Genomic DNA, 13,801 nt, shown 5'->3' on the forward strand with positions numbered 1-13,801 from the left:
CACTTTAAATGTTATTAACATTGTAATCATTTTTATGTCATTACGAGGACTGCTTAATTGGTTTGTGCCTCACCAATGTTTGGTTATGGGCTTTTGTAGGTATGGACCTAAGAAAAATACTACTTGACAGATCACAGCAAAGCCCACCGCCTGCCCCATCTTCAAACATTCCATAGCATCATATTCCACCTGAGGCACCACCTCTCGCATAAAATAAGAGTCTTGAGTTGCTGATGTATGTTTAAACTTTCTATCTATTGACTTCTCTGCTTTTTTGAGATTTTTATGATTTCCTAATTTCCAATTATGATTTCCTAATTGGATCGTCTGTTGTAGCTCATTGTGTTGCAATGTGAATTTATATCTGTATGCATAGTTGTGTTTGATTAATATTTTAACGATCATTGATTGTGAGACCTTCACCGCTAAACAAGAAGGTGGTGCGTGTGAGCTTAGGGCCTTGGTCCTCAACACGATCCCTGGTGGTGGCGGGGCTAGGCAATGGCTGACCATCCTTGAAGGTTCAATTAGAGTGTTGACCACCCATAGGAGAGACGACCAATACAAATGTTTTTATTTTTTTGTGCCAAAAAAAAAAGGAGAAAGATCTTTTAGGATATTATGATTAGAACTATTCAATTCTTGTGGAAATACCTATTTCCTAATTTTTTTTAGAGGAATACTATTCTTCATTTTGGGAGAATAGTTATTCCCAAATAATTAATAGTTATTCTCAGAATTTCTTAATGTCTTAATATTTTCGGATAAGACTATATCAATTATCAGAGAGTGAAAGAAACAAATCTTGAGCATCTTTGGTTATAATACGGGTTCTCTCCCACATTTGGAAAAATTTCGTTAAAGTTTTAAACTAAAGTATCAAATTAATAAATTCGTAAAAAATAAGTATCAAATTTTTATCCGTTTTAAAATTCAAATACCTTTCTCATAAAAAAAAAACAAAAAAACAAAAAACCACATGTATCAATTATATATTTAATCCTTAATTGAATGTCAAGACCGTGACATTACCCTATAACATATGGATCGGATTGCTTGGGAATTGCCCTTTATTTTTTATTTTTTAATTTTATTTTTTTAAATCTTGACCGTTGATTCTCATCCAATGGTCTACAATCTGCCAAATGTCCATTCATTAAAAAAATATATATATATTTTACTATTTATTTTTTAAAAAATAAAAATAAAACAAAATGATATATATATATATATGGGGTGGCCGAAAGCCACCCCCAAGGGCAGGTTGGGGGGTGGCTTCGTGGTCCTTGCAGGTGGATTTCGGTCACCCCCATGGTGCCAAACCCAAAAATTTGACCAAACCAAAAAATTCCAAATTTTTGGGTTTGGCCCTAGGAGGTGGCCAACCACCCCATTTCGCCATAGGGGGTGGTTCGGTCACCCCCTAAGGCCATGGGGGTGGCTTTGGCCACCCCCAACCGGCCCTTGGGGTGGCCGAAAGCCACCCCCATGTCTTAGGGTGGGGTGGCCGGCCACCCCATATATTTTTATTTTTATTTTTTTTACTTTTTTATCATTTTGTTTTATATATATACTTTTTAAAATTTAAAAATTTAAATATTAATTTTTTAATTAGTGGACAGGTGGCGGATTTTAGATCATTGAATGTGAATCAATAGTCAAGATTTTTAAAAGAGTTGAAGGGCAATTCCCTAGCTATTACTGGGGATTCCGATCCATAACATATACACTATTATACCTGTAAAATCTAATATAAAAGATGTAATTGTTCCTATCCATCTCACTTGAATTGGGTATGGTTTTGCCTCTCGAAAGAGAGATCCTGACTGTCTTCAGGGGACAAGCATCAATCAGGTAGAGAGAGACAATTTCTTTGGGAGACTCTTTCATTGACACAACATAGTGCTCTAGAGGCCAGCCATCGCCTTCTCACCTTCGTGAAAATGCAAAGTATTATAAGTAAAAATAAATAAATAAATAAATAAAATAAAATGATGATATTTTTTTAACGATCCAACTGAATAAATGCATTATTTGCAATAGTCACATGTCGCTACTGTTATTCTTGATAAATTACAAAATGGAAAATATTGGGAATAATCCCACTCAACGGTCCTATTAGAAGATTCAGGAGCCTCAATATGAACATCGTCCCATGAAGAGCTACCAATCCAAGGCCCATATACCAAGGCCCCATGATTGGAGTATACTAGGAGGACGCGGAGAACGTTCACTCCAGGAATGGAATTGTCTTGGGAGAATATGACAAGTAACAGATAGATTGGGCCTCAGGACTGGATATACTCTAGGGCCGAAACTCACCTGCTACATACAAACCCAGGGCAGGTATCTCCCTGGGAGTTAGGTAACCACTTCATCCCGGAAGGAATAAAGGATGGTATAGTTGGGTCTCATTCCCTGAATATTAATGGGGACTAATCTTAACCCATGAAATCCGGATAAGATATCTATTCTAAGCTAAATTGGAGTAGAAGTGTAACACTCCTGCTCTAAGTAGTATGATATTGTTCACTTTGGGCCAAGCCTGCATGGTTTTATTATTGGGTTTGCCTCCAAAAAGCCTCATACTATTTAGAGAGAGTATATTTCATATAAACACATCATCTTTTCTATGCCCAGGTAATGTGAGACGTCATAATCACTTCCTTTTAGAACACAGTGTCCTCGCTGGCAACCCTCATGGGCTTGTGCATGCTTCCCCCTATCTCAGGCTAGGCTATGGCTCTGATACCATGTGTAACAACCATTTTCCGAGTCGTATAATATTGTCCGCTTTGGACCAAACCCGCATGGTTTTATTATTGGATTTACCACTAAAAGGCCTCATACCATTTAGAAAGAAAATATTCTATATAAACACATTATCTTTTTCATGTCCAAGTAATGTGGGACGTCACAATCACCACGTCTTAGGATCCAGCGTCCTCGTTGGCGACCCTCATAGGCTTGTAACACCCCTGCTCCGCCCATTTCAGGCCAAGCTATGACTTTGATACCATGAGGGTCGCCGGCGAGGATGCTGGATCCTAAGAGGGGGTGATTGTGACGTCCCATATTGCCCAGGCATGAAAAAGATGATGTGTTTATATGAAATATACTATTTCTAAATGGTATGAGGCATTTTGAGAGTAAACCCAATAATAAAACCATGTGGGTTTGGCTTAAAGCAGACAATATCATATCACTTAGAAAGGGCTTTTCCATATTTATAAACAATCGACTTTATGTGGGCTTCTTCTCATCTTCCCAAGATGGGATCAGGGTATTACAAACTCCTCCTCTTAAATTCCTGATATTCTCATCAGGGCCATATCATGCAGTGCTCCAGTACCACATGATTTGGAGTTACTAGGTGGCTATGATACCATTTATAACGACCCAAAAAAAAGCACTAGCCACGTCTGACATGGCTACAAATAGGCATGTACCTTAGGTATAACTTTAGACTGAATTATTGTGCATTGATAATATATTACTCAGAAGTATTGATTTAGGCATTGGAGGGAGACCCCTCTTGCACCTTCGGCCTTATTTAATGATCAAAACATTTGTTTGTAATTTCTAATTCTTCCCCAAGTGTCGGGGTGAAGATTGGATGTTTGATAGAGTTCTCAGCATTTCCTGTTGGATGGGGCGTCAAAACGGGCATGTGACAGGACTCAAGGATAGCTCCCTGTCTTCTTGTCAGATGGCACGTCAAAACGGGCTCATGTCGGGACATAGGAGGAGACTCCATGTTTTCTGGTCAGATGGCACATTAGAACGGGCTCATGATAGCACTAAAGGAAAGCTTTATGTTTTCTCATCAGATGGCACGTCATGACGGGCTCGTAACAGGACTCTAGAAGAAGCTCTCAACTTTCTCGTTGGATGGCACGTCATGACGGGTATTCAAATTTAGTCGTTTTATTCTTTGCGTCTTAACGAGGATTAACTTCAGTTATGACAAGGATGGTTCAAAATATTAAATTTTGGCCTTTCCGTCATGACGGAAGATAATCCCTGTTAAGACAGAAAGAAATAAAACTGCAGATCTATAAATATCTATTTTGTTTTTAGAACTCCTTGAACATCTCCATTTCTATTTATATTCTTATGAGTTTGGAGGTTCTCGGTGAAGAAGGTTCTGATATTTTCCTCATAAAGGTGATATCCTTCACCGATGTTTCTACCAAGTAAGACTGCTTAAAAAGCTTCGTTCTTTCGCTTACTTAGGGTTTGTGCCGAGAATGAAACTACACTATATGCTTCCGCAATCATATGAATCCATTTTTGGAATTCTACCACAATATTTTTCTTTTGTGCTTATTCATTGCTGATGGTTGCTACGATGCCGTAATTTTGTTTGGTGAAGCCTGCTTCATTATATTTTATTATTTTATTTTTGTTCCTATTAAGATAAATTTATGGATCCACCACTGCCCAAAGCCTATGGGGGTAGTTTCGGCCACCCCCAAAAACCATTTTAGGGGTAGCCGAACCACCCCCAATGGCCCTTGGGGGTGGTTCGGTCATACCCTAGCTGGCCCTGGACCAAAGGGGTGGCTCCAGCCACCCTTTGCTTTTTTTTTAGGTGTTTTAGTTTTTTCTTTATTAATTAATTAATTTTTTTTAATTTTTTTAATTTTTTTATTTTAATACTTCTTTTTGCCACGTATCAGCTTTTTATTGGGCTGACGTGGACTTCCGTCAAATTTTGTGACGGAAGTTGGATGGGAGTGCTAACTCCATTTTAATCAATAATTGAGGTATGATTTGCAATATGAATTGAAACTAAGGTGGGTAAAAATAAAGTCGTTAAACCACATAGGGAAAAGGTATTTAACCATATTTTTAATTCCGCATTATTTTTGTTAAACACCTATTCACCTACCTCTATTTGTATTTTGGAGTCTAGTTTATATTTTCACCATCAACTCAATGAGACGTTTCATCAAGTGTTGTTACCCTTACCAGATCCATTAATTGTACATTTTATTCAAGTAGATCCATCTGAGCCTTCATACCTAGGCAATGATACAAATTTGGTATAAACCAGGGAGCACTTTTTGTTTTGGACCCTATATTGACGATCAACTCAAAAGAACTTTTAAGACAAAATTCTAAGTACTTTGAAGAAGCCAGGCATCATTCGACTATAATTTATTGGGAGACTTTCAACATGCTCTATTCATCGTTCAACCACTTATTTATACATAACATCACCAATTATCATAATACAATTCAATGACTAATGAACTTATCACTAAATCCAACGATAAAGATTACAATGAGATTACCCAAACCCTATCCGTAACAACTTCTTTCTTATCAATGAATTGATAAGATTTTTATTCCCAAATATCTAGCCCAGATTCTCATCATGACAATTTTACTCTTACACATTAGTCGAGTTTTCTGCTTGACCCGTTTTTTAGTACTTGCATATGAACTCGAGCAATTTCTTGTCAATCCAAGAAAGCAGACGAATTATGAGAACCAAACTAACAAACGCAATCACACCCTGCCAAATGTCTGCAAATGTAATCCAGACCGTGGCAGATGTACCTGAGATATCCATCGGGGTCACAAAAGTGATTGCCCTATTATAGCTAAGTGTCATGAAACAGACGGAGATAGTCAAGGCTACTGTCAAAAGCCATATAAAGAACTTGTTCCTAAGAGGAAATCCACTAATGACCAAAAGTATGACGGACACAGATGCAAAGAAAGAGGCGGTATTGTAAGATAAGAACAATTGGTAGTCATCATGATCCTGATCATTATAAGAAAGAACAGCTGTGCCGGCTTTACATATATTATCTACCGTACAATTGAAACCTCTCATTGGTGTTGTTCTATTTTCTTGCCAAACACCCCCTGGTGGGCTGATTCCAGCTTGGAAAGCCATGGTTGCAATCACAGTAGCTACTACCATCAACATACCACGTGTTTCCTGGATCCAATTTTCCTCGTGCGTCAAGTGTTTAACTAATGATGAACGAGTGCACTCCCACCATCCCCTAAACCTTGATTGAGATGGTTGTGCTTCATCAACACCATTACTACTCAGTGTTGGTGATAGGGAAGGATTTCGATTCGTTGATCTTCTGACACCAGCTTCCTTGAGAATGTTTTGGATTTCAAACCATTTCACATCTCTTGGATAGACGTAGGCCTCTAAGACATCTAAAGCTGTGAGACCAATCTTCTTCATGGCATTAGCCTCTCCTATTTTTGAAAATGAAAGTACGTATTTTATTGCCTGCATAAAGTCAATAGTCTATTGTTTCATCAAACAACTAGCAGAAATTCTAAAAGCACTTGTACAACAACTCCAGCTAAATTTAATTGAACCACATTGAATGATCTCTCTTGAGTTATTTACTAATGTTTGCATGATCTTTAGAAGAACCGCATCAAACAAAGGGATCGTGATTTTTTTTTTTTTTTTGAACTTATTGTGTATATATATATATAGTCCTACTTTATGAATACAAACAGACTAGTGAAAAAGGGATGGAATACAAAAAGTAGATCTAAAATAATTTCTATGTCATATATAACTTAGAAAAAAATAAAAAATAAAAAATCTCTTTTAAGAGAGTAGCCATTGATATTGTTATCGCACCTGCTTTTGCTTGAGCATCACTGCTAAATGCAATATTGAGTTGCCATCGTGGTCTATGGAGCTGAGGAATGATTCATTACCATTAGCCAATTCCACTAACAACTTCAGAGCATCGAGATGATTATATCGAATACACAAGTGCAATACACTGTCTCCTTCGAGATTCATCAAGATGGACTCTTGTCGAGCTTTAATCAACTTTTCTATGATCTCTATTCTTCCTCTCATTGTAGCTAAGTGGAGAGGAATTCTCCCATCTTGATCACGAGCTAAGCAAGCATTTATATTTGTTTGCAACAATGCTTGTACTATCTCAGTGTGGCCCTCAGCAGACGCCAAGTGAAGAGGGGTTTGTCCCAACGGGTCTACCTCTTCTGCAAATTTAGGCTTCTTGCTGACAAGAATTTTACTAAATTCAAGGTGGCCATGCAAAGTAGATGAGTGTAAGGGGGTCTCACTAAAAGATGTGAGTGAAACTCTATCAAGGATGCGTGCATCCCTTTGGATCAATGTGGTTAAGGTGCTTATACACCCATCCCTTGAGGCTTCATAAAGTGCAGCCATATTGGCTTCCTGATACATTTTTCACTTGTGAATGTGAAGATTGAAGAAACTACAACAAGAACTTACATAGACTTGCTAGCTAGAGGTCACTGGTCTTCATGTGAGCTACTAAAAAAAATATACGGCGGACCCACCAGGCAAGGTATTTAAATAAAGCAATCATTCCCCCATTTTCATTAGCCAATGTTGTGTTTGCCATGCATCCTTAGTTGGTAATGCAACGAGCCTTTAAATTACAGTCTACAACTTGGAACAGTAAACGTGAACTTTTTTTTTTAAAAATTTTATTTTATTTTTAATGCGGTCATTTTTTTTTAAAAAAAAAAAAAATTCTGAAGTACTAACATCCTATGTGGTCATTTTTTTTTGGTCATTTTTATTTTTATTTTTTTTTAAATGGTCATTATTATGAAGAAAAATACCACTAAAAAAAAAACCGAATAAAAAATGACCACATAGGATGTTATTACTCATAATTTTTTTTTTTGTTTAAAAAAAAAGATGACCACATAAGAGAAAAGTTGGGCCAAAATTGTGTCTCTAAGTTGTGTATCTATTATTCCTCTTGAAATAAAGCAATCATTACATGTGCACCATTTTCATTGACCGGTGTTGTGTTTGCCATTCATCCTTAGTTGTTGCCTTCATTTTTCTGTTGAGTTTCCTTTTTTCCTTTTCTTAATTGTTTTTGGTTCATTCGTGTTATTTTTGTATTTGCTCAGAAAAAGGGGAGGGGGACGGGCAGACACGATATTATTTTTTCACATTTTTAGAGCATCTATATAGAGCTCTTCAAATAAAAGTTAAATTTGAAGAGTTACTTTTAAAATGAACCAAATATCAAACTCTCTATATCTTCATCTTTTTTAATTAAATATTATTATTTTCTGATCTTTTTTAATTCTTTTTTAGTTCTTGGTAGATGAGTGAGAGAAGGAAAATAAATATATAAGATTAAAAAACTAAATAACTTTTACTTTTTAGCATTTGGTATTTGGAGAGCCTTATTGATTAAAGTTAAATTTGAAATAGAGTAGAGAGCTTGTTAAATGATTATTTTTGTGAGTTTTTTCAATTTTTTAAAGAAAAGCCAAATTTAAAGATGGGGATGCTCTTAAATGGTTATTGTTTTAGAACACACTCCAAATGAGAAATAAGAAGAATTCAACAAATTAAATACCTAATTTCATTACATTTAAGGTTGCCCACGAATAAAGAGAGTACAACACTCAGTAGTTCGTAACGAAATAGGAGAAGATTTAACAATCAAATTACATTCAAAGATTAACAAACTATGCAATTTGAATGAAATCTTTATCTATGATATATGAGAAATGATATAGTGCACTAAAAAGATTATTTTTGGCCCATAAAAGTTGTGGGTGGTAAGAGGCCCACTACAAGAATTTAGGTCTTTAGGGGCGACTTCAAGTCGTCCCTAAAAGTCCTAAAGTGGACGCTGTTGACAACAGCGTCGACTTTTCAACCCTAAAGGTGTCGACGCTAATAGTCCGATCCTAATGATCAAATGCGTGATTATCAGCGTCCACTTAAAGTCGACCCTAGTGATCACTTTTAGCGTCCACTTTATCGACCCTAAAAGTCGAAATGGTTTGACCCTAAAAACTATGGCTGATAATCAACCATTAGCGTCCACTAAAAGTGAATGCTAATAGTTAACCATTAGGGTCCACAAAGTGGACCCTAATGGTCCTAAAAAAAATTTTAAAAAAATTAACTATCAGCGTCCAAACCAAAGTGGACGCTGATAGTTAATCATTAGCGTCCACAAAGTGGACCCTAATGGTCCAAAAAAAATTTTAAAAAAAATTAACTATCAGTGTTCAAACCAAAGTGGACGCTGATAGTTAACCATTAGTGTCCACAAAGTGGACCCTAATGGTCCTAAAAAATTAAAAAAAAAATATAATCTGCGATCGATCGCACAATCGTGTGCGATCGATTGCAGTACCAGTAGGTTTTTTATATTTTGTGATCAATCGCACTCCAAGTGCGATCGATCGCAAAATATAAAAAACCTACTTAAAAACCCTATGGTACTGCGATCGATCGCACTCCAAGTGCGATCGGTCGCAGAACCAGGGAACACTAGGATTCCCTGGTATTCAGTTTAATGAGCATTTTTCTAGCGCCAGTAGATGGTAGCTAAATAAACTTCAAGCATAAGTTACATTTTATGATTCCACAGCAGTTGAACAACTAGAAGTCATGAGCAATAAGAAATATAGCTCCTAACTTTCAAATACACAAACTGATCATTCCAAAAATTGACCCAAAAAGCATACACCCAACCTCCAAGCCTCCAGGGAGCAAAATGAAAGAAGATCTTTGTATTGAAGAGGCAGCTGCTTTTCTGGAGGGTAAACAAATAAGACCTGAAAATAGAACAACAACCAATCAAATCAAATGTGTAACAAACATCTAAATGCAAATGAACTCAATATTTTCATAAGATACACAAAGTTATTACAAAATCACTAGGTAAATTATAATTCATATTCCGGCAGAAACACAAAGCTTGATACTCAAGACCTCACAATATATCTGACACCCAGAACTAGAAATGACCAGTCAATGGTTAGCTTAGCAGCAAACAACTGTTGTTAACAACTACAAATAAAGCAACTTTTAGATTGTCCTCAAATCCAAGACAACATAGAGCATAAAAAATGAACGATAATACAAAATCCCTACTCCCGAAGGCACTTCAAAACTGTTAAGAAATTGTCCAAAACCCTTTTTAAGCTGATTAAGAATATCTATGAATAGGGTCCCCAAAATAAAATCCCATATCAAGAAACACACAAAATCAAATCAAGAAATTATCCAAAAATCAAAACAACACCCACCATTAGCATTGACCCCATAATCCTCAAATTCCATATAAATGATTAAGAACATTTATGAATAGGGTCCCCAAAATAAAATCCCATATCAAGAAACACACAAAATCAAATCTAACGGTAGGAATTTTTTTACCCATCAAAACTTATATCACCTTAAACTAAACCTGACCTTGGAACTTAATGACAGATCCTGTTTGGGTCGAGTTTTCATATCGACTGTATGTTCTTCTCATAAATAATAAAAAATAAAAAATAAAGAAGAAAAGAGCACTATTATAAATAAAATGTATGGTTAAATACAATGATTTAACCCAAGGCAGATGTAACTTCATTATTCAACAATTGAGCAGAGTTTACTGAATGCCAATAAACTGAATTTATCAAGTACGTACCTACGGCGTAGTATAAATATTCGTCTTGATGGAAAATATAAACTGAGGTTTGACACCAGTTGATCACTATGGAAGTTTTAGGAAGGAGAAGGGCCGCTTGAAAAATATATTAGATATCACATACTATTATAAACAAGAGAAGCTGGTAAGGGCCATAATTAGGGCCAACTAAACACATTAAATTCACTTTTTATAGTGACTTTCTTAAGTGAGGTAACATTTAATCATAACACCAACATTAACTTAGTGATTTGTGAGGATGCACGTTAGTTGCACACCCAGGGACGGTATTTGACATAATATGAGATATGCCTTTTGCACCTACCAAAGTAACCTGATCCACTGTCTTTGTGAGGATGCACGTTAGTTGCACACCCAGGGACGGTATTTGACATAATATGAGATATGCCTTTTGCACCTACCAAAGTAACCTGATCCACTGTCCTGCACATCCCACTACATGCCATGTTATGCCCATCAATCTACGATTTTTCCATTTCCAGTAGGTAAACTATTAGAGCCCTTGAGCTCACAATCTGAAAACTTGGCAGTTGGCCTTTTTCAGACCAAAGCCTGAGGCAACAAACCTATCAACAGATGGAAAAGTTGAAATTTTATTAAGGAAAAAAGCAACATCAACCAAGGCACAGGATTCCTTTGAGGGCATGGCAATTAGCAACCATCTAAACAATGTCTGGGTGTCCCTAAACACCTCAATTATAAGCTCGAAAATGGTTTTAGTTTCTATCAAAAACAGGTAAGTATATAGCTTGTTTGTATATGTATGTGTGTGTGTGTGTTTGTGTCTTCATAATCAATTAACTGCTACCTCCTGAGAATCTGGGCTGTGAGTAACAGGCTTATTATCATTATTTTCAAGTAGAATGTGACGGAATCGAACATTGGGAACATCTTTAATGATGTGCCACCGAACTGGAAACTGCCCGCTCCATCTATCTTGCTGCCAGTAATCTGCGTCCTTCTCAAAATCTACAGGTCCAACCATTTCAGCTACACCACAGAACTGGCCACTACCATTAACCTGCAAAAATTTTAACCAGAAAAATCTGATGGGACTTATTAAATAGGTGCAAAAAAAATCAAATTTAGACACATCGGCAGAAAATTTGAACTGGAATAATGAAGGTAAGTTTCTTATAATACCTATCAGTCATAAAAGAAGAGAAATCAAAGAACATTTATGAATAGGGTCCCCAAAATAAAATCCCATATCAAGAAACACACAAAATCAAATCAAGAAATTATCCAAAAATCAAAACAACACCCACCATTAGCATTGACCCAATAATCCTCAAATTCCATATAAATGATTACGAACATTTATGAATAGGGTCCCCAAAATAAAATCCCATATCAAGAAACACACAAAATCAAATCAAGAAATTATCCAAAAATCAAAACAATACCCACCATTAGCGTTGACCCAATAATCCTCAAATTCCACATACTAGGGGCTTCTACAATTTTTCATCCCCAAATCCAAAATTAGCAAAATACTCTCAAATCATCCATAGGTATGCCAACATGAAGTGTAAATTTCAGAAATATGCACCAAGATTCGAAATTAAACCAAAGCATGAGAAAACAGGGTTCCGACGAGAGAAAATTTCGGACAGTAACGAAAAGAGAGAAGACGAAGAGGAAGAAAATTTACCTGAAGCTCTTCTTTCTTCCTTGCTCGGCAACTAGAGAAAGACAAATGTTCATTAGTGAGAGAGACAAAGAGATATATATCATATCATAGACCAAAAGTCAGATATGAGATTAACGTAAAAAAATTGAATAAAATCTAAGAAAACAAAATATATAGGGAGAGAGAGAGAGAGGAGAGCGAGAAAGAGGACCGAATGAGAGAGAACCTGGCTATGCGTCTGCAACTAGAGGGAGAAAATACATGGTTGTGCGTCTGCAACTTTGAATCGCATCTCTCTCTCTCTCTCTCGCGGTCTCATCTGTCTCTCTCCGTTTGTCCGTCACTCTCTCTCTCTCTCTTGTGTCGATCTCTCTCTCTCTCGCTCTAGCTCTCTCTCCTGGTATTGTGCAGAACTGCAGAAGGCAGGGGATAACATGAGAAGAATGAGTTAGAGAGGTGAAGAAGAAAAAAGGGGGAGATACAAAAAAATTTTTCGAAAATTTCACCCGCTGCGCCAATGGATCCCGCCTTCTAATTTGTACCAAACTGACATAGTTTTATATCAGTCGACGCTAATATAAATCTATCAGCGTCGACCCATATGAGTTGACGCTGATAACCATACTATCAGCGTCAACCTATAATGTTGACGTTGATTGTCCACTTTTTAATTTTTTTTATTTGAACTTATTAAGACAATTATATTAGCTTATTAATTTTTTTTTAAGTCAAAATTGATTGAAAAAACAAAAATTAATTTTTTGGGTCATAATTAGTAAAGTTTTCTATTTTTCTATTTTTCTATTTTTTATTTGTTAATATATATACATCATTTTGTAGTTTTCTCACACACACACACACACACACACACACATATATATATATACAAAGTTTTTCTCTAAATATATATGTACAAAGTTTTTCTCTAAACTGGGTTGGAAGAATTTCTTTTAACCTAATCTATAAAAATTACATGTATTTATTGAACATGTAAGATATATGCACATGTTTGATTGAACCTTCAATTGTATCCACTTGGATCGATCAATTGATCTTATCACGATCAATCAAACTAATTCACTAGGATCGATCAGATGTTCGATCGAACCATCAATTTTTTCAAGTTTGATTGATCATTTGATCCTATCACAATAAATCGAACTAATTCACTAGGATTGATTGGATGTTTGATTAAACATTTGATTCTATCACGATCAATCGAACTAATTCATTAGGATCGATCATTTGATCCTATCACGATCAATCAAATTAATTCATTAGGATCGATCTCAATCGAACTAATTCATTAGGATCGATCAAATATTTGATTGATCATTTGATCCTATCACGATCAATCAAATTAATTCAGCAGGATCGATGTTTGATCGATCATTCAATCCTATCACGATCAATCGAATTAATTCAATTTTAATTGTTTCAATCATTTGATCTTATCACGATCAATTGAACTAATTCATTATGATTGTTCGGATATTCGATCAAACCTTCAATTTCAATTGTTTAAAGTTTGATCGATCATTTGATCCTATCATGATCGATCGAACTAATGCAGTAGGACCTAATGGATGTGTGAACGAACCTTTAATTTGTTTGAAGTTTGATCGATTATTTGATATTATCACGATCGATCGAATATCCGATAATTTATAAAAAATAAATAATGACATATTAT

General features: G+C 35.9%; 1 protein-coding gene and 1 long non-coding RNA gene across 2 annotated transcripts; both read right to left on the minus strand.

Annotated features, from left to right (window-relative positions):
* Nucleotides 1-5,434: 5,434 nt before the first annotated feature.
* LOC132185335 (uncharacterized) lies at nucleotides 5,435-7,213 on the minus strand. Its single transcript, XM_059599123.1, has 2 exons — nucleotides 6,632-7,213; nucleotides 5,435-6,265 (listed from the first exon to the last, which is right to left on the minus strand). The coding sequence occupies exons 1-2, from the start codon at nucleotides 7,211-7,213 to the stop codon at nucleotides 5,435-5,437; spliced, it is 1,413 nt and encodes a 470-aa protein (XP_059455106.1).
* Nucleotides 7,214-11,247: 4,034 nt separating this feature from the next.
* Nucleotides 11,248-12,564, minus strand: LOC132185963 (uncharacterized). The gene is made up of 3 exons (XR_009440656.1): nucleotides 12,335-12,564; nucleotides 12,130-12,160; nucleotides 11,248-11,496 (listed from the first exon to the last, which is right to left on the minus strand). It is a non-coding gene; the product is annotated as an uncharacterized LOC132185963 (long non-coding RNA).
* Between the last annotated feature and the right edge of the window lie 1,237 nt (nucleotides 12,565-13,801).

This window comes from Corylus avellana, chromosome ca6, assembly GCF_901000735.1.
Source record: "Corylus avellana chromosome ca6, CavTom2PMs-1.0".
Classification (NCBI taxonomy): Eukaryota; Viridiplantae; Streptophyta; class Magnoliopsida; order Fagales; family Betulaceae; genus Corylus; species Corylus avellana.

Coding starts and splice junctions, on each gene's coding strand:
- LOC132185335 (XM_059599123.1), bottom strand. CDS start 7,213: ATGTATCAGGAAGCCAATATGGCTGCACTTTATGAAGCCTCAAGGGAT. Junction 6,266..6,631: donor TGATGCTCAAGCAAAAGCAG/GTGCGATAACAA, acceptor GACTTTATGCAG/GCAATAAAATACGTACTTTC.